The 24,442-nt window shown below is 44.7% G+C and overlaps 1 protein-coding gene across 2 annotated transcripts in view; it reads left to right on the top strand.

Moving 5' to 3' along the window:
- Positions 1-24,097, top strand: part of GYG1 (glycogenin 1) — a 32,569-nt gene extending 8,472 nt beyond the window's left edge. For both annotated transcript variants that reach the window (XM_087430412.1, XM_087430413.1), the window contains exons 5-7: positions 7,900-8,026; positions 20,769-20,988; positions 23,222-24,097. In XM_087430412.1, coding sequence (XP_087286538.1) covers positions 7,900-8,026; positions 20,769-20,988; positions 23,222-23,395 — 521 coding nt within the window. In that variant the 3' untranslated portion in view covers positions 23,396-24,097. The remainder of the gene's footprint in view (positions 1-7,899; positions 8,027-20,768; positions 20,989-23,221) is intronic.
- The last annotated feature ends 345 nt before the right edge of the window (positions 24,098-24,442 follow it).

Genomic DNA, 24,442 nt, shown 5'->3' with positions numbered 1-24,442 from the left:
AGCATTTGCAGCTGCTTTCAAAGTCCTTCTGTTGGGAAATAATGTGGCTATCCTGCTTCTAATCACACCCCACCCACCCCCACCCCTGCCTGTGGCCTAGAGAATAATCCTAATATGGCAAATTGTGCTAGGTACCTTGACTTCTCTTTTCTTCCTTTCTTCCTTTCTTCTCTTTCTAAATTCTTAGAATTTAGAACTAGTGGCTTTGTACCTAATTCATGGCTGGTGTCAATTTCCGGTGGGGAAGTGTCCAAGTTCCTATACTGTTGTTCCTATTTGCAAACTGTCTGGGAGCTTACTTGGTAACTGAAGTTACATGTTTCCTGAAAGTTGAACAATAGCTGTTGTGAAATGGATACATACTAACAGTTTATAGAATGTGACAAGATACTGTTAACTCCAGGACTTGTTAGCAGTGAGGGGGAAGAGAGAGGTCGTGATATCGTGATATTAATCAGCAGTTTGTCTCCACACACTCATGCGCAGCAAAGCTGATGCCCTTGACTCTTAATTTGGAGAAATCAATCTGAATGCAGGTTGAGGTTTATTTTCTTCTCCCCTGTGACTCTGCAGAGCCTAAATTAAGGGTGGTGCTTGTTCAGTTAAAGACAAGAATTTAGTGCTTGAAAATTGCTGTCTATAATTTTCATCTGAATGTGTTAGTATCAAAAACCTAAATCAAAAAGAGGAATTCATGTTTTCCAATTTTCTTTTAAACCTTGAGATTCATTTTAATTGCTGTAACCTGAATACCCTAAACTTTTTTCTGGAGTAATGAAATTTTATTCTGTAGTTGAATTTTCAGAAAGAATAGGAGAGAATAAATTGGTGATAGAATATTAGGTATGGTTTTACTTTAAGCAGAACCTAAGGTCATTATGCCTGTGTTCCATATTCTAATTCTGAGTGGTCGTTAAAACCCTTAAACTGTAAGATCTGTTTTCTGTGCTTGGAGAGGTAGTAAACCAGGAGAGTATGATAAGGTTTTAAAATGTTTTTTAGCAGAAAATATTTGGTGCTAAATTTTATTAGAGTGTAAAATTGACCCTGGTGCCACCTTCCCTAATCTTTGTAGTTAATTAGGCTTCAGGCTGGACCTGCCCAAAAAAGAATGAAGGAGAGAAGTGTTTCAAGACAGAGCTTGTCTTGTCCAAATCAATTGAGCTCAGAAGTTCAGTGTACCTGCCCTGGTTCCCTGACTCCATAGATTCTACCCTGACAGCTGCCTATGGCAGGTTGCCCCCCGCTGCCCAGTCCTACCCTAGGCTTCCTGTGACCCTTAGAGTATTTTATCAATTGCTTTGAAAATTACTCCATTCTCTTGCATTTATATCATTTAATTGATAGTTTGGGTAATAAGTATCTTAAGTAAAGACAAAAAGCAAAAGTCATAACATGTAATAGCAAAATAAATGAGCACACACAAGCTTTTTTGTAAGAGCTATTTTTATCTCATTGTACCCATATTTTTTTTTAACGTAGCCATCTGTTTGTCTCCAGCCTTGTAACCAATAGAGACCAGGAACCCCATGAGAATAGAGGAGGAGGAAAGGACTAAAATGTTACATGTGTCCAGGCTCTTATGCTGGTCATTTACTTACTTTTTCAGTTATTTCTTAACAGTCATTCATTCATTCACTCATCAGTGTATTCGTTCAGCAGAGATCTATTGAGAGCCTGCCATATAGCTAATCCTGGGAACCCCCCGTCGTTGGTGTTCAGGACAGCAGCTTGCCCAGTGTCCCTCAGCTGGTGGCAGAGCCAGGTCTGAACCAGAGTCTTTCTTGACTCTGTGGCTGGGTTGTGTGTGTAGTTTTTTCCTTCTCTCTCAGTTTGTGCCACACTGCAACCTTCATAAAAATGTATCCTGAGAATGATACTGGGTGGAGGACAATCTCTATTATACCGGCCTTCTTACAGATTAATTACTTAAAATTCATTCCTCTGAGAAGAGAGAGCAGCTGATATAGTCCTCATTTTACAGGTGAAGAAACGGGGGCTCAAGTCTTCTATCTCCACAGCTACTGCTCTTCTCCCCTGAACCACAATATCTAGCAATACTTTCTTTTTAAATCAGCAGCACAGTTGATAGTCTTGCGTTGTTTTATGGGTCTGGAAGTATTCTTGAGAATAGTACGCTTGCCTCCATTTCTACAGTCCATTCATTCAGTATTTCAGGAATCATGTTAGCTCCTAATCTGGGCAAGATGCTAAAGTTGAAGGGCCAGCAATAGACTGGTAAGTAATACAGATTTTATCGCTGCTTCTGTAAAGCTTATGTTCTGTGAGACCTTACAGACATTTAACAACTAATTACACAATTAATTATATAGTTATGATTCTGATAAGTTCAGAGGGCTAAGAGAATCTAGAGTAAGAGGACCTGCCTTAGACTGAGAAAGTGAAGTTTAAGCCAAGAATAAATGTTCCCTTGTATTTATATAACTAATTAATAGCATGATTATTAAGAATCTTTTTTTTAAGGTGGAAAACAAAAGCTATAACATGAAATGGTAAAATAAAGCAATGTTCTTGGCTTACATGGGTTGAGGCCAGTGAGATGCAGGGCTGCTGAGACCCGAGCTCCAGGTGCCTGGATTTCCATGAGCCACCTGGGGTTAATCCCCTGATCCTTAGTAAACCTCACAGAAATATCCCCAAGAGCTGGGCCATTCATCAGCTGTAATCCTTGGGTGTGCTCGCTATAGGCAGGAGTGATGAGACTTCCCACGGGTCTTGTAGGAAGTTAGTGTTAAGGAGTGAGTCACGTTTTCATTTCAGCACTTGTCTGTATCTCTTTTATAGTATTAAGCATATTTTACTTTAAATTATTTGCTTGATATCTACTCCTCTGCCCCCTTATTAGATTGAGAGCCATTTAGGAGCTGGAACCTATGTTATTCATCATCCTATCTATAATGCCTATACCTAATTTATGTAACTTCAGACATTTTCTATAGAAGTGACATTTTTGAGAGTTACATTCTCTGATATAATAAAATAAAAAAGGAATCATTCTGTAAAAGACTCTAGACCAGTGCTTCTCAAATTTTAAGATGCAAACCAATCACCTGGGGATTAAAATGTGGATTCTGACTCTGTAGGTCTGGAGTGGGGCTTAATGTTCTGCATTTCCATCAAGCTCCCAGGTGATGCCCATGCTGGTGGAACTTGGGCCACACTTTGAGTAGCATGATTCTAGGGGCAACATCCCTGTGGCTGAGATACTCGGGTGCATGTTTAAACCAGAATTGACCTCACCTCCCTGCTACCCACGTAGGCAAGCCAGCTGCCAACAAACAACAAACTATACAAACATTGACAAGTGCTCAAATTGAGAAGACAGCACTCACCTCCATTTCTGTCCTGGGAATTAAGAGGCCCGATTTGGGATAAATGCTGTGATAGGTCCATGATTACCAGGTTCCTGCCCCTGGTCAGAAGACCTGGCAAATGCCAAGTGGTTGTAAGGTTATTCCTAGCACACGGGCAGCCTGGGGGAAGGATGATACAGAACCTGATATTTGCTCCTGTTTGCAGAACAGGTGCCATGTGTCCCTGTGCCATTTCCTCTCTGTCTCTCTCTCACCTGCGTCCCACGCGCTGGGCCGCTGGATCACAGCTGCTCACATGCCTGCTAATCGTGTTTGTTGATTCTGAGATGATTGAGAGTAAAAGTGTCTTAACCTGTCAGAATAAATCAAGTTGCCTCTGGAAGTCTGCCTAGAATGTACTGGACAGAAGTCCTGGGGTTTCTATGGTGGAAATTCAGCAGTCTGCATGGCATCCTTGTATGCTTTGTAGCACAGACGTGCTGAGTTTTGCATTCTGCCCTGAATTGTGCTCTAATTTAGAGACTCACAGAGAGAGGATATTGATAACACCACACATAGATTTTTCTCATGAAGCTAAAACATTTGCCTGACCTTGAGATGTGGAATTGTGCATTTGGAAAAAGATGGTTAGAATGCTGAATTTAAAAATTATTTAAGAAGCCCCAGACTTCTAGGTGATATTTAATTCTAGTTTTAATCTACAATTTTTGGCTAAAAGGTGAAGGCAGTGTAGTCACACATGAGGTCGGTGGCCATGGAAGTTACATGGTCTGTACTGCCCCCTCCAGAGGCAGTGTTCTTGGGGAGCGTTTAAGGATTTGCCCATTGAATGGGACCCGCCGAGTCACAGTCGGCCGTCTCGCCTGGCCCACTTCTTGCTGGTCTCCTGTTTCACTGGTTCTCAGCCCTGCTGCGGCTCACGGCTGAGGGCCTGAGGATGTGTGTAGCGTCCCTGAGGGTGAGCGGAAATGGCCCGTTGTGGCCAGAGGCAGCTGGCCAGGGGCTTTGAGGGATCGATGGCTCTGACTTCTGTTTCCCAGGCTCACCAGCCAGATTGGGATGTTCTCTTTTACAATACTATTCTGACCTCATGGAATTAGATTTCTTCACTGCATTACATGTGGCAAATAGTCATTTCAAGTGGAATTGCTTAATTTAAAAAATGTCTTATAATGTGGCATAAAAAAATAGTAGAAAAAATGTATAGTATGACGCTCAATTTTGCAAAGCTCAGAAACAAGCAAAACTCATATGTTGTCTGGGGATCCACACATATGTGGTAAAATAAAGGAAATCAAGACAATTACAAACAGAATTCATGATTAGTTGTACTTCTGTGGGGGAGGGGCAGTGAGAGTGGATTGGGGAGCCCCCACAGAGAACTGAATCAGTACTGGTCATATTCGTGTTCTTCAGTTAGATGTTGGGTGTATAGAGGCTTATTATTAATATGCTTTATAACCTATACATATGATTTCCCTTTAATAGTATCATACTGCATGACAAAAATAAATTAACAGGTAAAGAATGTTTAGAAAGAAAAGGTCTTAGCGCAATCCTCATTCTTGCTCCTAGTTGTATTATTAATATTTTTAAATTACACAAATAATATAACAATATTAAGGAAAAGTTGCGGGGCGGGAACATCTGTAACACCTGTCTCCTTATGTTCTTAGTTGTAGTCTCGATGTATGTTGCTGTATATCTTTATATTATGCAGTGGACTGATGGTCTTTATAGCCATTAGTTTTAATGGCTGAATAATATTCCCATGAGTGGTCAGTATCACAGTGTACTAACCATTCCTCTGTGGCGGAATATTCTAGCTGTTTCAACTTTTCTGCTGTTACAGATGTCTTCAAGCTTCTTGTATCATTCTACAAGTAATTTATCTGTGTGTAAAAGGCATTCTGCTACATGCTGGAATTACAGTGGAAGCAAAAAGAATCATAATCTCTGTCCTTGTGGAATTTAGAATCCAATGACTAAGAGTTCTTGATTGTATTTTGCATTTTAACCACGTCAATCCTCAGACTTTTTAAAAAACTTTTTGAGAGAAGTGTAGATTTACACACAAGTGTAAGAAACGATACAGAAAGATCCCGTATGCCCTTCGCTGAGTTTCCCCCAGTGGTAACATCTGTCATAACTGCAATTCTTCAACCAGGAAATTGACGTTGACACAATCCACCAACCTTACTCAGATTTCACCAGTTTCACATGTGTTCATTGGTGTGCGTGTATGTGTATGTGTTCTCTGTGCAGTTTTGTCACAGATTGGTGTAGATTGGTGTGAGCACCCCACAGTCAAGGCACAGAGCAGTTCCCATCACAAGAACCCCTCGTGCTACCCTCTTGTAGCTATGGCTACTTCTCTCCCCTTCCCCAACCCTGACAACCACGAATCTATTCTCTCTAATTTTGTCATGAGAAGGATGTTACATAAGTGGAATCATATAGTATGGAACCTTGTGGGACTGGATTTTGTCACTCAGCATAATTCCCTTGAGATCCAAATTGTGGGTATCAATAGTTTGTTCCTTTATATTGCTGAGTAATATTCCATTTTAAGGAGGTATCACATTCGTACACACATTGAAGGACATTGGGCTCTTTCCAGTTTTGCACTATTACGAATAAAGCAGTTATGAACATTTCCTCAACCTTTATTTTGATGATTCTGGGTGAAAGGGAATTAGTAAGACTTCAGGCCTCTGTACCCCAACCACCAATGTCTGTGCCCACATGTGGGGTGTCTTTGTAGACTCCAAAGTAAGCCTCTGGTGAATGGTATGGTGTTTGGCTTTAATGTTCTGTGTCTCAGAATGTTAATTTGTCTGTATAGCTAAAATCTTCTTCTGTTCATGTAACAAGTGAAGTATATCCCCATGCCATCTTTATTGTCCTCTGGAACTTCTGAGGGTGAGACCTCACTTTTCTGTTGAGCCGTTTGTCCCTTGAGGAATGGGGACCTGTCAGAGCCTCCTTATACAGAGAGGTTGCTCCACAGACATTCGTTCAGTGAATGCCTTTGATCCATAGAATTGATTGAGGGTGTTTGGAAAGGATGGGATACACGGAGGATGGATAAGGTACATTTGGACTTTAAACCTAATGCCCTGATCTTACTACTTAGCTCCAAATATTAAAAAAAAAAAAAAATCTCCAGGTTTTTCATATCTCTTTCAAAATCAAGAAAAAACAAATAATAACAACAGCCAGTTGGACCTGCTGTATGTTCAGAAAGGAAACTGACTCTCAGGGCAAAGCAGACCAAGGAGGGGAGTAACTGTGCAGTATACCAGCCTCGCACTTCGAAAAAGCAGGGTTGTCCCTGCCTGCCGTCCCCCATACCCACACATACACACGCCCACACACCTGAGCTGCTGTTCTGCTGTGCAGGGGGTGGGTTCCATCCGTGTTTCCTGAAATCGCATGAGCCTGAGACAGAAAGCACATGGACTACGTGGCGGAATGTGTTTTGAGGCGGCTTATTTGATTACTTGCGTGTTTATGATGTAGGTCAGACAGTTAGCCATGTAGAGTTTTATTGTTTTTATATCTTTTGAGTGAATGGCTGTGGTTTTCACTTTCCAAGGACGGCCTGAAGCCCAGGACCCTCCAGGAGCTGAGCAATAACTGTGCTGTATGGTAGTGGCCAACCTTGGCCCCAGTGATGACTGACCCAGGCCTCCGGGAGGCTTGGTCAGCGGCAGGAGAGAGCACCGGGGTGATGTGGCCTTCTGGGCCTTCTGTCAATGAGCGAACAGATGGGGGCTCTGGAAAACAATTCCGTTATCTAGTTTACTCTTTTTTGCTTTTTACTTTTTTTTTTCTGTCCCATTGCTCTTAACATAAAGTCTAAAATCTTTAACAGGGGATGAAGTCTAAACTCTGAGTGGTCTAGTCCATGCCTACCCCTCTGAGACTCCCCTGGCACCATGCAGCCCCTTCTCCGCTCTGCAGTCCCTTCACACAGGCCACTTTCTTTCCATGGCTTCCCGTTCCCGCCCACCTCAGGTCTTTGGTGTGTGCTGTTTGCTCTGCCTGGAGCACCATCTGGCCCCCTTCTCTCCACCTGCATTTGCCAGCTGCTCCTTTGCACCCCTCACATCTTGGCTTGCATACAGCTTCCTCATGGAAGCCTTCCCTGACCCATCAGACAAGGTCTCGAGCCCCTTCCACATGCTTCACAGCACCCAGTACTTTCCTTCACTGCCCTCATCCCCGTTTGTGGTGATGTTGATCGACTCGTGAGTTGCTGGTATCGGTGCACCTCCACCTGAGCCTCATAAAGATGAGGAGTTTGTCTCTGTTCACCGTGGACTCTCAGGGCCTAGGGCAGTGTCTGGCACAGAGTAGCTGCTCAGTAAATATTTGTTGAATTAAAGAATTAACTCAGGGAAATGGCCACCCCCTAAAACGTCTTTAGTAGGTTGAACATGGAATTTCTTATTTTAAAAATGAAATTAGTACCTATTTTTAAAGGTCCAGTTATATATTCCTATAAAATGGTTGACCTGTCCTTGAAGTCTGTGACTGTAACTCATTTCTTTTCTTTCAGGTGGGGACCAGGGTTTACTGAACACATTTTTTAGCAGCTGGGCCACGACAGATATCAGAAAACACCTGCCATTTATTTATAACCTAAGCAGCATTTCTATATACTCCTACCTCCCAGCGTTTAAAGCGTAAGTGCCAGCGGTTTAACTGTTGTTGGGGGTGGTGAGGGCAGGGGCGTGGGATTTGAGACTTTTTGGGTGCCTCACTGTCATTCTGAGGGCCGTCCCCCAAGAGGACTGGGAGGAGACTCTTCTTATAAGAAGCACGGCTGTGATGGGGAGAGGCCTTGATGTCATCGATCACTGCACGTTTGGAGTTACCCAGAGGGCACTTGGCTGCCTCATGGGAGAAGGTTCCCATGGGTTCCTGTGGTGCCCGGCCCTCTGATAAATCGTCCATGCATCATCGTCAAGAACACAGACTGGGCACAAACCCTGCTTCTGCCTCGTACTGGCTGCTGAGTTTCAGTCCCTCCTCTCAGGTGAGGGTGTGAGCAGCTCCCTCCACAGTTGTGGGGGTGAAGCAAGATGCTGGCAGAGTGTGGTGTCCTGGTCCAGAGCGGGGCTGTGGAGCTGGACTTCCTCAGTCACATCCTGGAATGGCCACTGCCTAGACGGTTCCCAGTCCTGGAACTTCTAGTTCAGTATAAGTTGGGCTTGTTACTGATCTTCTCACTGCCTCAGTGTCCCCCAAGGGTCACCGTGAGCACTGAGGGAGGGAATCATGTGACGTGGTTAGAAGAGGGCCTGGCCCACCCTTGCACTCAGGAAACGTGGGGCAGTTAGTCCTTTTTGTTTGAGAGGTGGTCCAACAGTAAGTCACCTCTGAGGCCAGAAAGGCAGGGCGTGTGTCCTCACTCTGCGTTGAACTGCTGTGTGGCTTAGGTTCTGTGCCTCAGTGCCCCCATGCAAAAGGAGGAGGAAAATAATACCCACCTCCGCATTTTCCTGAGGATGAGGTGAGTTCACACACATACGTGCCCAGCGGACGTCTGCTGTTTTTGGCAGCGCACTTGTTTGGCATGGTCTCTGGGGCGGTTCTGATTCAGCCGCTAATGCGGCCTGGTTGCAGTGCTGGTCTCACTGTGAGGGCCTGGGCCCTGTGCTTGAGCTCTGACTCATTCGTGTTGAACCAAGAAGATGATTCAGGTCCCTTGAACGGAGGCCAAGCTGTCAGGCTGATCCTGGGACATGGCCATGAGCAGTGCAGCTCTCCATTGAGTCGGGCTTGGCTCTCCGATGCCCATCCCGCACGGGCATTCCTGAGTGGGGGGGAGACAAAGGGCCTTTCACTCCTCATGTTTCGTTATCCAAGTCCTCTCTGTCAGTCGTGCCCCACAGTAATGAGCAGGTCTGGCTTTTGTGGCGCAAGTGTTTCTTTTTCTGTTCTTTTTTGGGCAGACTCTGTCAGCATCCCCCAGATAAGGATTATAAGTATCTGTGTTCTTTCCTCCCTCACAGTCCTCTTGGCAGATGTCTCCAACATATTACAGCCTCTCAATTCTCTTCCCTTTCTAGAACAAAACAGGCGAACTCGCAAACGTACCGATGGTGGTCCGAGTAAAGCAAACAGAACAAGATTCAGTATCAAGGGGTGGAATGGGAGAAGTATTATTTGCACCTCTCAGTCCTTTGCCTTGTAAAGTACACACTCTCTTGCTTGGAAATGTGGGCCTGATTCTTTTCAGTCCTGATTGCCTCATAACCAGCCCTGACAGTTTGAACAGTGTTCCTGCAAACCATGACAGCTTGACCCTCTAGAACTGAATTTGTCTGTAATAGGGCAGTTGCTTAGTTTAATTGACTGGATTCAGCGGAGCAGGCAAAAAGCGGAGCGTGCGAAGGAGAAAGAATCATTAGTAGTGTGAATAATTCTACCCACCATTCCACTCAGTTCTGCACAGTGATCACATGTCCTGGGATGAACATGTTGGGGGGACGTGAATCTGACATCCTCTCAGTTGGTCTCAATTCCCAAACAGGGTCAACCTAGTATTTAAAGATTCACGTTTTTCATGTCATGTGGCCCCCAGTGCCTAGCAACTGTTTCCCCCTTGGTTCATTTGGAGTCCATCTGATTTTCATGTTACTACCAAAATTGAACACACTGTGCCTTTCAGTGATAGCCTGGTTTGCACAGACAACTTTGCATTTATTTTATTTTGACCAAGAAGAACAAGGAGCAAGTGGAGCAGAGTTAAGTCTTCTGGAGGAAGACAGACTTATTGTTAGAACCTTGGCCTCCCCTCGCAGGAGCCCTTTTGTTTTTATATCCTCTAAATGAATTTCCCAGAAAAACAGTGTGAGGTCTAAATTACCAAAATGGTTATGATGGTTTCTTCTTCCTGTCTCAACAAATGAGTGCTAATTTTGAAAATCTCTTTGGGTTATTGCCGTAACCATAGGGTATATGACACACTGGGGAAGTTGGGAGCAGCTCCAGCCATTAGCCAGACGTCAGCAGGCCTGTCCCTGATAGGAGTTAATGCTGCCTCCGTGCAGCTCACCAGTGGGGGTGTCAGCTCTCCATTTCTGTGATAAGACTTCTCAAAGCGACGCCCTGTCTCACCCCATTGCTGCCTGTTTAGGAATGTTGAAATCAGATCAGAGAATTCATTTTCCCTTCCCTCTGCCAGAAAATGCTTTTTTCTTGCAGAGATCCATCTCCAGAGACATTTTTTCTTACATTTTTCTTACAATTGGGAAGGGTAGTTACATTTCTTTTTTGTCTCAAGTTAATGTAAAATTGTGGCCCAAATCTTTTAAGCTGTCATGAACATTTGGGCCGCCATAGCTATTCCGTGAAGAGCCCTGTGGACCTCTGGGAGCTCAGCATGAATCTGAAGCCCCACTGTTGGGCTCAGAATAACCTTGGTGGTCTCCAGGGCCACGTGGCTCTGTGGTAGGCTGGCCTTCCCTGGGACAGCATGTGTGGTGATGGGTAGAATGAGAAACCATGGAGTGGTTTAGAGCAACTTGGGCTTCATGGAAGAAGCAGTCAAGAATTTGGTTTACCAACTCCAAGCAACCATGTGCCATGAGGTCGCCAAGGCAGCATTTAGATGCCCCAGAATCGTAGAGCCTGGGTATCTTAGAACAGTGTAGCCTTGCTATTATGTGAAGTTTCCACTAAAGGGTGGCCTCATATGAATCAAACTGAATGTGAATGTGAGGCACAAAGGCAGCATGTCTGATGCCTTTCTCTGACTACCATTTGGACAGAAGAAAACATGAAGGAAACACTAGTTTTACCACTTTGAACACTCAAACATAGCTTCTGAAAAACAAAATTAGTAATATTTTCTGTAATAGAAGATGCTCTTTAACACAGCATAATTTAAGAACTAAAATGCTTGGTTTGGTAGTTTTTTACTTGTACTGTAAGCATTGAAAAATAAGTTCACGAGTGCATCTCTGTCTTGACATGAGTACAGCCATGTTTGGCCGCTCCATTGACCTACAGCCACCAACACAAAAAGAAATATAAAAGCTGCTTTCTGCGAGGTGGGAACTGGCCCTTCTCCCACGGAGGGAGTTGCAAGTTGTAACATTTCAAGGCTCTTGGAGCGTCGTAGCACGGGATGGACTGGCCATCTGTGCCGGGCTAAGACGATAACCAAAGAAAACAATGCACGTATACAACTACTGGGCTGGGACGTTAGCCAAGGGGCTCAGTGCACGTACGCCACTGATAACCATTTGTACATGGAAACATTAAATGCTTGCTCTACAAACTCTGTAATTGCTTACTCTGAAAATTACTAATGGTATAAAAACTGCTGAAAACTGAGCCCTGGTGAGAGTTCCACCTGTGGAAGGGACGCCTTGCCCAGGACGAGTGATCCTTGCCCAGCCGCGTCGATTGACAGGGCTCTCCCGGCAGTGGGGCGTGGATGTTGTGAGTAACTAATGTGATGTGAAGTAATTAACTTAATATGTAGTAAGTGATTTGATGTATTCTCTTTTCGGTCAACCTGGTGTTTCTCTTTCCGGTTGATTTGTGTCATTTCTCTTCAGCCAATGTGGGTGTTTTCCCTTTCCAGTCGGGCTGATGTTTTTTCCCTCTTAATATTTGACCTATTTGGATCTGTTTGCAGACTATCGCCTTTACTATCCTCTATATAATAAAATATACCTTCAGTCCATTTGTTTGGAGTGGAAAGTGTCTTTTACATCTCCCATCGAATCCCCAAACCTCTCATAACAATCTCTTAATGAAATAATATTTCTGAAAGTGCCTAACATAATGTTTGGAAAATAGCAGGCTTTTAGTCAATATGGGTTTAAGTTTTCTCCATCTGGAGAGTCTATTTTATCCATATAGTGTAGAATTTGGCTTGTGCATGGTGCCAGGCAAAATCTCATAAGTCTTGTTAAAATCAGTCATTTAGTTCCGTTTTAGCTTTCAGCTATATCCACTGACTAAACGCTGTTTACATCACGTCGTGCTATATGAAAAGGGCCTAAAGCAAAGATAAAGAATTCTCTGGTTTTGCTTCAAACTGCACTACAAATTAATTGGTCAAATTGATTGACTTACCAAATAATTTCCAAATAAGTATTTTAACTTACCCTTTTACTTGAGTTTAGATGTAATCTGAGGCCTAGCCTGGTCTAGTCTCAGAAAGGAGGTCTAGAAACCTAAAAGATTTCTTTCTGTTTGCTTACTGCTTTAAACTTTTCTGAGGATGTTCATATCCGTTCTTTCTTTTTCAGGAATGTGGCTTATTCACTAAGGCCTTATCAAACCTCTTTAAAAATCAATATTTCCGAAAAATGAAATTGAACCTTTAGTGGCCTAAATTCTGTTGTTCTTGTGTATTTCTGATTTGATTGTTTTTCCGTGATCCCTGAGGCGCCCTTGGCTCCAGCTCTCCTGTGACTGTCATCATTGAAGCCATGGCCTTCCTGTGTCATTTCTGTTCACGCTCCTCCGTCTTCACCTCAAACCCTGATGCGCTGGGTTTGGATCACTTGCACGTTTTCAGCCGTCTGTTGGTGGGCTCACAGTCTGTTCAGTTGGCGGGCCTGGAGCATGCAGCGGGTGCCACTCGCTCTTCTCCCGGCGGGTGGTGGCGATGACCAAGGGCACCGTCATCTGATCAGCGGGGCGACTGCTAGAGTGTACAGGGTCTCCTGGACATCGCCTGCACGGTCCAGCATGGTTGGAGCGTTGAGGGAGAAGCAGGCAGCGGCTGCACAGATGTCTTGTGTCTCTTTTCCAGTTGTTAGTGATGCCTGTTGGCCCCAGGGGCCCCTGTCACTCTGACTTCAGCTCTAAGTGCTTTCCTCTGTCAGATCTTACTGCTGCCTCTTCCACTGCCCGACCTCGGGCCTCATCACCACAGGAAAGCTTCCGCTTAGCCCCAGCCCAGCTGTTAGAGGCTACTTTGAGAAAGGGCGAGAAGGGCACAAGGACTGATCCCTCGTGGGCGGAGGTCTGGCCAAGAAACGCCGGCCCGGTAGGAGAGGGCACTCGTGGGAGGGAAGAGCGCGTGGACTGAGTGGAAGACGACCCTCCTCGGAGGTCTCAGACTCGGGGGCCGCGGACTGTATTTGTCCCACAGGTACGGTTTTCTTCCTTACATAGTTTGCTCCTTTTTTTTCTCAGTTGTCAGTGCTTAAAAATTAGGGAGTTTCACATGAAACCCAGATTTCTGACTTCTTTTGAAAAAGCAGATATTTGGTGGGATGTGGGGAGAAAGGTGGCCAAGATGCCCGTTACAGGTTTGGGGCCTAAGCAGCTGGAATAAAGGAGTCGCCATTTCCTGAGATGGGAAAGGCTGGGGGTGAGGCAGGTTTGTGGGGCAGGGATTGACCAGAGATGCTGTGGATGTATTTAGTTCGAGGTGCATATTAGACATCCTAGTGAAAGGGTGGAGTGGTAAATAGATACAAGAGCTGGGAGTTCAGGAGAGAGGCCTGGGTGAGGCATAGCTATAGGTGTTGTCTGCATGTAAGTGGTCTTTATAGCCACGAGACAAGATGGTGTAACCAAGAGAGTGATTATGATAGAAAAACGTCCTAAAGACGGAGCCCTGAGGCAGGACAATGAGGAGGAACAGGGACAAGAGCCCGAGAACAGCGAGGCAGGAGGAAACCCAGCAAAGTGAGGTTGCACAAGCCAAGAAGACGATTCAGGGAGGAGAGAGTGACCGTCTGTGTCTGATGCTGTGATAGGTCAGGTAAGAGGACAGCTGAGACCTGGCACTGGACCCAGGATGCGGAGGTCACTGGTGACTCTGGCAAGAGCACATCTGGTGGAGGAGAAAGCCTGATTGACGTGGGTCCAAGAGAATGGAGAATTGGAGACCGTGAACGTAGACAACTTTCTGAAGCATTTTCTTTAAAAGGGAGCAGAGAAATGGTTGGTAGCCAGATGGGGGATGGGGACTCAAGAGAGGGTAGTGGTGGTGGTTTTTAAAGATGGGGTGAGTTACAGCATGTTTGTATATTGATGGGAATGATCAAGGAGAGAGGGAGCACTAATGCAGAAGACTGAAGGGAGACTTGCTGGAGTGATGTCCTGGAGTAGGTGAAGGGGCATGCATCATGTACAGTGGAGAGGTTGGCTTCCCATAAGAGCCAGGACTGTTCATCCTTGTAATGTGAAGGCAGGCAGAGCATATGGGCACAGATGCAGGCAGGTGGGTGTAGTTTTTGGTTGAATGAATGAGTGAATGAGTGAGCGATCAGCAAGGAGAGACTAAGAATGATGTGCTACCCCCAGGAAAGTCTCCTTAGTGGCCGGCATCCTGGGGCTTTCCCCCGCCTCCTTTGTGAAGAGCGGCCAGCCTGAGGAGGTGTAGTTGACTGGGTCCTAGGCTAGGTTATTCAAGTCTGGGTTTGAGCACTGACATTGTTCTGATTTCCGGGGCGTGATTGGGAGGGTTATTTAGCTTGCAAGGTCAGGAAAAATTGCGGGGTGGGGGGGGTCCCTGGTGGCCTTGGTTGTTTGCTGCTGGGTAGCAGCTGTCTTCTGGTGATGACACATGCACTCGTTCGTGTTCCACGGTCCCCGCTTCACCAGGTCCTCTCCTCCTCTGCATGACCAGGCCACCCCCTTGGGCACTTGGGTTTATGATCTCAATTTAGACTGTGAGTGAGTAAGAGGAGGACTTTTTGGTGAGAGAGGAGAAGTGGCTAATTGGTTGTGGGGGAAGGGTTGTGTGTAAGAGTGAGTCTGAGAAGGTACGAGAGCAAATGGCCCTGTACCAGAGGACATGAGTCATGGAAGTGGGCAGAGGATGGTTGGCACTGCTGCCACATTTCCCAGAAATGGGTCGCACAAGCAGTGCTGTGTTTCTCTTGGTATCTAAGTGAACACTGCACACATAGAGCTTCATGAGAACTGAAATTGCTCCTGTGTGCGCTGTCATGGATTCGTTCCTTTTCCGTTCTAAACGGTTCTTAGTCTCATCCGCATGTTACCGGCTGCATTTCTCAGCTGCTAAACTAGTCGTGAAGATTCTATCTGTTTGGTAACATCAGGTCACAGGGATTATTTGAACGGCTAACATAAGCAGTATTATTGGTGGCTCAGGTTCAGGCTATGTCTTGTGATCTGGAAGTCTTTTTTGAGATTCTACCAAGTTAAAATTAGAACACTTATTTTAAGAGATGTGTGCAAGCTGAGACAAATCCCCATTACTGGGTCGGAATGAATGGCTCTCAGTAATTTAGAGACAATTGTGATACGTACCAAACTTTTTTGTCTTCGTTCCTGGCTGGTAATTTGGTGGATAAACCAGGCAGTGAGTCGGTGATCTTCTGGTTACTCTTGTTCTCGGTTGAGGTCAGCTGAACTTTATCTTCTGACATCAGCATTTCCCCTTCTTATTCATCGGCTAACTATTGTGCCTTTAGCCAGGCGACATAAATTCTGACTTGTTGTACCTGACTGTTGCTTTTGGTGAGAAAGAGAGAACACTAGAAAAATATCTGGGTTCCCCTTCTAGAAGGAACACCCCCAAATTTGCGTTTGGCTAAATGATTCTTTTAAGCAAGAAGTAATTTCCCTTTTTACTTCAGACCTGTGCTCTTATTTCATTTTGATATGGTTATTTTGGATTTTCATAAATGACTGAAGAGGAAATTGATTAAAATGATAGAAAATGATTTTTAAAAACATTCCTCAGGGAACATGATTGAGACATAAAAATAATTGCGTGAGATTCATATCCAGATTAATTGAAACTCTAGATACAAAAACAGAGCTTGAGACTTTCTCATCTTTTTTTCGAACCAAGTGTTTTATTATGAGAGCTGATAGAGCAGGCCCTTCAGGCTGCTTTGCTGTGTAAAAAAGCACTATTCTGTTTGTACAGCTCGAGTATAGTTATAGAGCTTTAACCATATAACCCACAAACCTTCATATGTGGTGGCCAGTGTTCGGCCTATAGCGACTCTGGGCAGCCCCCAAAGGTTTCCAGGAGCATCCTTGTAGGTGCATCTTATGCACAACTGCAGAGTTCGTCTTCACTTCCCTCCCACCTTTCTATCCGAGCCTCATGTTTCCCACTTAGCAGCTGCCTTACTTCCCACCCTCTCCCCTCCTCCCACCCTCAGAGGGCCCTTGGGCTGGCTGGCCAGAACCTTCCAGGTCAGTGACTCACCCAGGCCTGCTCTTCTCATAGAGTCCTTGCCCTAAAACTTGTTTTCCTCCTACCCCGTTCATTTCAGATCTCTGTTAGTGTGTGGCAGTTAGCTTCAACTAATACCTCAGTACCTGAAAAATGAGTTCCCTTCCTCACTGTACAGACACAGGGCTGACCACAGCCTGCCCGTGCCATCTGAGGCCTCCACGTGACTTCTTTGCCCAGCATCTTCCTTCCTCTCGTGCATCTCTCTGCCATCACGCTCCTGAATCCTCGTGAGCTCTTTCTGGTCTGCTCCTCAATACCCTGGTCTCAATCCGTTTTTCAAGAAATGTACTCACTTCGTGTATTTTGTGATTTGTTTTGTTTTGTTGCTGAAATTTGGGTAGCTGTGGGGAGGGTACATCCCACTGTGCAGCCTTCCACAATCCTCCTCGCCTCTTTCCCTCCCCACTCTCCCCCGCTCTTACTGGCACCCTAGGAATTCCTCACCTTTGGGCAGAAAGGGCAGCCTCACCCACACTTAGGACCCCTTAAGATCTCAGTTTCTACCTGAAACGGCTCATCAAGGACTTTCTGAAAACTAAGACTGCCCTGTCTATGAAAGGACTATCCAGTGGATACAGTTTCTCATGTTATTAAGGTAGCATAGGTAAAGAAGGTAATTTTGAGGAAGAAGGATGCTTCCCCTGGCCACAGAGGGTAACAGTGATTTAATATTAAAGATTCATCAAGGTGAGCCCAGACCTGAGCCACAGTGAAATGCAGGGTGCAGACTGTCCCCAATTGGCATTCCTGTTGACAGGCGAGAGGAAGATCCTGGATCACGTGGGGAGGTGTCGAACCAGCATGAAGCTGGTGTCAAGGGAGGTTGCAGAGGCCCCTGAGCCACCGTGGGGCACAGGCAGAGCCGGAGGCTGGAGTGTGGGCTCCGCCCACAGCAGACCGGGCCGTCTCAGTGCGCAGGTGTCGGTGGCACTGCAGTGGCGTTCTGTGGTGGGTTGGACCGTCCTGCCCTTCCGCTGCATGAGCTCTGAAGGCCCAGTTCATGGAGTGAGGTGCTGGAGGGGATCTGGGGGGCCCGGAGACACCGCCCAGCACAGTCACTCACGGGTTACCTGCTGTCCTGAGAAGCGCCATCCAGTGCTGGTTCATTCCTCCCCGTCTCCCTAAACCTGGTGCAGACTACATCCTTCTGAGCACAGCCCTTCCTCAGACCGTGCTGAGTGCCTTGCTCCCTAGCTTCTTGCCTGTGGCTTACTTTCTATTGCTCTGTCCTTGACTGTGCTTGGGCTATATCCCGGGCTCACCAGGCACACCTTTTCCACTTGCAGAGTGACCGTCTGTAGGCAGGGAGTTCATCTGTGGAGCAACAGATGTCCCTCTAGATGACATCCTTATGATTCTGGGCGTGTCTCACAATAACAGCCTAGCTGTGGCTGAGAACCTTGGCTGGGGAGCCAGGCGGCCTGGGTGGATTCCCAGACCTGTCACTGACCAGCCATGTGACCCTGGACAGTCACCTCTTTATGCCTTGGTTTCCCGACGCGGTTGTTCTGGAGATGAACTGAGATAACCCGTGCAGACGTCAGCCCGTGCCTGGCACGTGTGAGGACCCAGTATATGCTGCCTATTACTGTTACTACCGCTTACTCATTTGCAAACCGTCAGGAGAGCAGGTTAGAAAGGAATGGAGTTTATGTATATTCGTGTTTTAATTTATCTTAATTAGGATTGCTAGCTCCCATGTAGTGACCGTGTGTGGCACTTGTGTGAGGTCCAGGCAGATATGAGTTGAGACGTACTGGTCGGTAACGGAGGAGCAGTAAACAGGTGCTCTCGCTCTGGGCAGGGCGGTTGAGTCAGGAGGGGCGAGTGTCGGGGAAGGTGGAGGAGCGCCTGGTCTTTCACACCTGCTCTGTTCTGGCCTCGGGCTGAAGTGCTGGTATTGCTAGGAGGAGGCAGTGCCTGCCCCCCCCCCCAAAAAAAAAAAAAACGCACACAGGCACACATGCACACACGTAAGCATCAGGTCCCGGGGATGGGTTCCCCATCTTCATCAGGACATTTGCTGAAGGCGGTTATCTTACTCCTGCCCGTCTTTCCCAGGCCTTGTCCAGGCCCCACACAGCCTCTTCTGAAAACCCCTGGGGCAGTGACTGCGGTGGGGTTCCCACAGCCCTCAGTGTCAGCACTGCCCTGCAGCCCTGACTCATTGCCTTTCTGTGCTAGTTCTTATTTTTGTGTAGAAACACAATACTTATCTCCCTGTTTGGACGAAAGAGCATGGTGCCTTGCACAAAACAGTTGCTTATTTAATTGAGAGCCCTATCTGTGCACAAATGTGAGCGTTATGATTTCTCTCCTTTTAGGGATGAAATTGGGAGTACTTTGTGTGTCAAATATGCTATGTGTATAAAATAAAGAGTAAGCTTGGAGACGTCAGGTATCCACTTCACTTTCAGAAGTCACGCACTGTGGGACAGTCAGTCACCCTCAGGAGGAGTTCACAGTGGGCTCTCTCTTTGCTGCGTGGCTTTGGGCCTGCAGCATGGCAGGATGGTGAGAGAGCCAAAACTGTGCCACGTCCCCTCTCTGCCACTTAAGAGCTGTATGGCTCTGGGCAACTCAGCCTCTAGGAGCCTCCGTTAACACATTACCAAAATCTACCTTGCAGGACTATTATTATTCCCAATCATGTCCTTACAGAATTTGGGCCCCAAACTCAGATAATGATAGCTATATAACAGGTCTCTGACATTTAAAAAAATAATAAACTTGAGGAGGTAGGAAAGATTACATGAATAGAGTGTGTATTAGTTTGATCTGTTTGTCATGCTCAAATATTTTGCTTGCCTATAGGATAAATCCACTAAAATCGAACACTGAGTGCAACACCCAAGGATCTGTCCCATTTTACCTATCCCTGTCAAAGCTGCCTCTTTGGCTGTAGTTGGAGGATGCTCAGTCTAGCGCACACATGCTCACCTCCTACCTGCTGTCCCCCTGCCTGGAATTCCCTGCATTATCACCAGCTGGCCAGCCCCTCTCTGTTGTACAAGCTGTCAGTCCCATCCACTGTCTCAGCACCTCCTGCCCTGAACCTGGCCTTCAGTCACCTCCCTGCCCTGGATCCCTGGAGCACTCACTGCTCCCGTCTGCCTTTTGGCACTTGTTGTATTCACCGTTATTATTATTTGTTTTTATATGCGTTAAGTTCCTCCCAGCCAGTACAAGACCCCTCTTAACTCTTACTCTTTCTAAGATATTATTGTGGAACATAGTGTATATACAAAAAAAATGTGCAGTTTTTAAAATTTCCACCACCTAAGTTAATAAATGGAGCACAGCCAGTACCTGAGAAGCCCCTTTTGTCCCTTCCCCCTCACAGCTTCCCCTCCCCCAAGAGATAGCCAATATCATGAAATTTATATTGATATAGTTTTCTCTTCTTTAGACAGTACTTCTTTTTGTTTTGCGCTTATGTAAGTGAATTCATATGTATGTATTTTTATTTGAATTTGAATTTTTATTTCTTTTTTTCAGCATATTTTAAAAATGCATCCATTCGCTATGTGATCTGCTCCGTGTGTCTCATTCTTATGGAGCCAGCAGGCTACCCAGGGCATGTTCTACTGGCAGAAGTTGCAGGGTCTCAGAGAGGGTGAACAGAAACAAGCAATGCTTTTTTAAGGCACACTGTCCCTTCTGCCCACATGCCATTGGTGAAAGCAAGTTGTAGACGCATGCGCGGTATCAGCGAGGCAGGAGAGTGTGCTCCCCCTGTGGAGATAAGGAGTGGATGCTTGCTGAACAATAACCTGACACATGGTCATTTGGGTTGTTTCCCATTTATGACTATTTCAAACAACGCTGCTGCTATGACCGTTTTGAGTACGTCTCCTGTTGCACACGTGTGGGAGTTTCTTTAGGGCACGTGCCTAGGAGCTGAGCTTCCGGGTTTAGAGCGTGAATATTTTCAGCTTTGCTAGGTAACACCAAATGGTTTTCCAAGTGGTCGTACCTGTCATAGCCACAGTGGATCGGTGTTTTGGTTGTTGCACTGATCCACTGCTACCTTTGGGTTTTTGTGTATATTTAACATACAATTGAATAATTTAAAGAGTATGTCTGAAAATTTTTCAGTGAGCTCTGTTTCTTTTCCAGCCACGACTGCAGCATGGAAAGTATGCTGTTAAGGCTACAGAACAAACTGCTGCTGATCTGTCAATGCTCAGAACCCACTCACGTTTCAACTTCTGTTCACTTGGCAGATTTGGTGCAAATGCGAAAGTTGTGCATTTCCTGGGACGACTCAAACCATGGAATTATACCTATGATCCAAAAACAAAAAGTGTCAAAGGCGAGTCCCATGATCCCACCCTGACTCATCCCGAGTTTCTCAGCCTGTGGTGGGACATCTTCACCACCAGCATCTTCCCTCTGCTGCAGCAGTTTGGCCTTGTCAAAGACACGCGCTCGTACAGGAATGTGGTAGGTTCCGATTTCTTTCAGATAATTTAATGCTATATATTTTTAAACTTGGCATACCAGTAAAGATGGAGTATTTAGTGGTACGTTAAACAAAGAGAAATAAAATTTTGTGGAAAGAAAACAATGTCCATCTTAGAGGGGAGAAATATTACCAGCAAAGACTAAAGCCGGAAGTAGATTTTGTGGCAAATTTCATTAGATCTGAGAGCATAAGAAAGGGTTTTAGAGGTTTTTATATATATCCATATCTTGTAACTATAAAATTCTTAGCCTATTGTGCCAAGAAAAGATTCTGAGATTATTCCTAAAGTAATGGTTTATAAAATAAAGAATGCCCCATTTCATGTTTTACAAACTGCCAACATTTAAATTTACCTATTTTATTTTTGCCATCTGCTTAGAAGAATGTATTTTCAGTGAAAATACAATAACATACAACAAATACTTCTCTAGAATTATTTTGATTTGCCATGTTTGTACTCCTCTGGTTATCCAGGATCTTGAAAAAGAAATCTTGTAAGAGGAAGATGACATTTTAACATTTACACGTTTATGTTAACAACTTGCTTAGCAACTTTTCTGACTTTAAAGGTCTTCCTTTGAGGTTTGTTCTTTTGGAGGAATTGGAAGAGGACGAGAAGTTAAACTTTTAAGTTGCATATTAAGATACAGAGAATAGAACTGAGTGGGTGAATTATAGTCAAGTCTAACTGATGAGTTAATTACTTTGCTATAATTATAAGAGACAGGTTAAAAGAGATCCTTCTCTTGGCTGTGGTATAGATTTTAGCCAGTTCACTTATTGGCGCTTGTACCACAATATAAAAAGGAGAAAGGGAAGAATAACTAACATTCTTACTCTAGTTGCTTTCTCTGGATCATGAACTAACACTTGTACAGCACTGGGACACTGCCTGGCACGTGTAAGTGCTTCCAGAAAGTTAGCTATTCTTATTTAACCCTTGCAGCCATTCTGTCAAGTAAATATTATTGTTAATATCCCCTTTTTAAATATTAACTGAGGCTCAAAGAAGTTACATAACTTCTTTTAATTATGTACCAGATTAGTCAGTAGCAGAATGGGGACTCAGATCCAGGTCCAAGAGACTGTTATCCTTGTGAAAAATATTGTGAGTAGGGGACTCTGGAAGGGCCTCCCTTGATCATTCCTGTTGCAGGTGGAAGCCAAAGGTAGGGCTAGTCCCAGGGAAGGCCTTATGTCGCCTCAGCTAGAACACAGTCCGTGGAATCTGCCCAGGTCCCTGGAGTTCTAGTGTATTTAAATACGTCCATATACACTTATACTTACATGTATATAGCAACAAAAACAAGTGATCAAAACTTTTATTCTACCATTTTCTCTGTTAAAAGCAATACCTGTATGCATTCATTCACCTTCCTATTTCTCTGCTAAGATCTCCAGTACCTTCTCACCTCAGAGCGTCTTGAAGGATAGCTTTGATACTCTTTTGTGGTACAATAGAAGGGAACTGCCTATTCATATGTAATGAGAATCGAATTTAGTGTAGAGTGGGTCTGCTCCATTTCCTGCACATTTACCTCGCTTCTTCCGCAACCCAAGGACTGAGAATTATAAACCAAGGAAAGGTGAAGATGGGAATTGAAACAGTTGTTCAAAACTAAGCAGATTAAATTAACAGAAGCTACAAGAATAGATGCTACTTGGTAATAAGCTTGGACAGGCAGATAATTTGGTGCATAGTCTCAGACCATTTAGCTCTTGCTTTTATAACGTGACAGCTTGTGTATGTGGTGTGGCTCTCTGGTTAGGTTCTTTCTGAGGTATCATTTTGTTTAAGTTCTCAACCTTTCCGAGCCCACACAGATCAAGAATATCATGAGACTTGTGTTCCCTTGTCCATCCATCTTACACTTTCTAATGAACTGTTTGCAGCTTTCAGACTTGGTCTATACACTGGCTTTCTCTTGTGGCTTCTGTAGAAAGGTATGCAGAACTTAAACATTAACCCTAATTACTTTGTTCTCCCAATGTTTTCACTGAGTCAAGAAGTCTTCATTTTGTTAGGAAAAAATCATATGACCCTTGTATTTCTGTGTCTTTTTTTGTTTGTTTCATGTAATGATTTTCAGTTTTTGCTACTTTGCATGATAATTCATCCTGGCTTTTCTCACCTTCTTCAATTTATTGCATTCTTTAAAATGGTCTGATTTTCAGGTCTCAAGGAGTCCCTGATTATGCTTTCCTTTCTAGGAAAATGTCTCAGGAGCCATATCCCATCTGTCCCTTGGGGAGAGTCCGGCCGCAGAGCAGCCTTTTGTATCCTCAGAAGAACGGAAGGAGCGGTGGGAGCAGGGCCAGGCTGATTACATGGGAGCGGATTCCTTTGACAACATCAAGAGGAAACTTGACACTTACCTCCAGTAGAAACGCTGCCGCTTTCCGTGGACACGTCTACTTCACAGGCACTTGTTTCTGATACTTAGTATCTAGAGCTGGGTTAAGAAAGGTCTGTTACAGTTGCTAGAGGCTTTCACTGAAATTCATCAGATGAGGGTTTTTTGCAGGACAACAGGTGAGAACTGGGCAAAAGATGTGAAGTCGCAATTCTGTTGTATGGACAGTGTTCTGCTTTTTAACCCTAGGCTTATTCAGCTCATGTTTCAGAAATTCTCAATTATGCTGATTGCCAACATACGTGGTAAGAGAAACTCGATCATAAGCTATTAAGACGGTTATATCAACTCTTAGAATGTGCCGATCCAGGCTCCACGTCAGTCTCCCTTCAGAATGAGACAAGGTATCTGTCTCCTGCTTGCTCCTTGTACCCTTCACTAGACCTGCATTTTAGAAGTGCCCACAGGCTGCCAGAGTGAATGTAATTCTGCTTTCAGGTAAAGACAGCCTATAATAACACTGCTGAATGATTCACAGACATATCAACAAACGGTGTTAACCCATTTTATTTGCTAGTCTTAGCATCTGAAAATGTTCACCAGTTTTCTGTGTACAGTAAGGCAGCATGCTAAAATGCTTCTTTTCAGTTCTGTATATCTGAAAACGGCAGTGTGTTCTCTGATGGTTACCTGCAGTGGCACCTTGTATGAAAAATAAAGACTTATTGCCATATCTTGGTTGTCTAATTAAATTAAGGATTCCCACTCCCCTTTGAAAAGAATGTGTTAGGGAATTTTTCATAATTTGTAGAATTTGTCATTGTTTTTAAAACCAGTGTAAAACTTGACACTGCTTTTAAAATTGGTGTCTAGATATCTAGAGACATTTAAATCTAGTGTTCTCCAGTGATGGTGATGGATCTGAGAGATGGAGGAAAGTAAGATCAGATTTATCTCATCTGTCACCCACACTGCATCTCCATATTCAGTGGGTATTCAGATTTTAGAATATTGCAACCTTAAAATCATCGTAAGTTCATTGTCAGTCTCTGAACATACTCAATAATCTTTCAGGACT

This window comes from Ceratotherium simum, chromosome 5 (genome assembly GCF_057802395.1).
Source record: "Ceratotherium simum simum isolate JZ-2026a chromosome 5, ASM5780239v1, whole genome shotgun sequence".
In the NCBI taxonomy this organism is placed as follows: Eukaryota; Metazoa; Chordata; class Mammalia; order Perissodactyla; family Rhinocerotidae; genus Ceratotherium; species Ceratotherium simum.
This window is presented reverse-complemented; position numbering and strand designations above follow the sequence as displayed.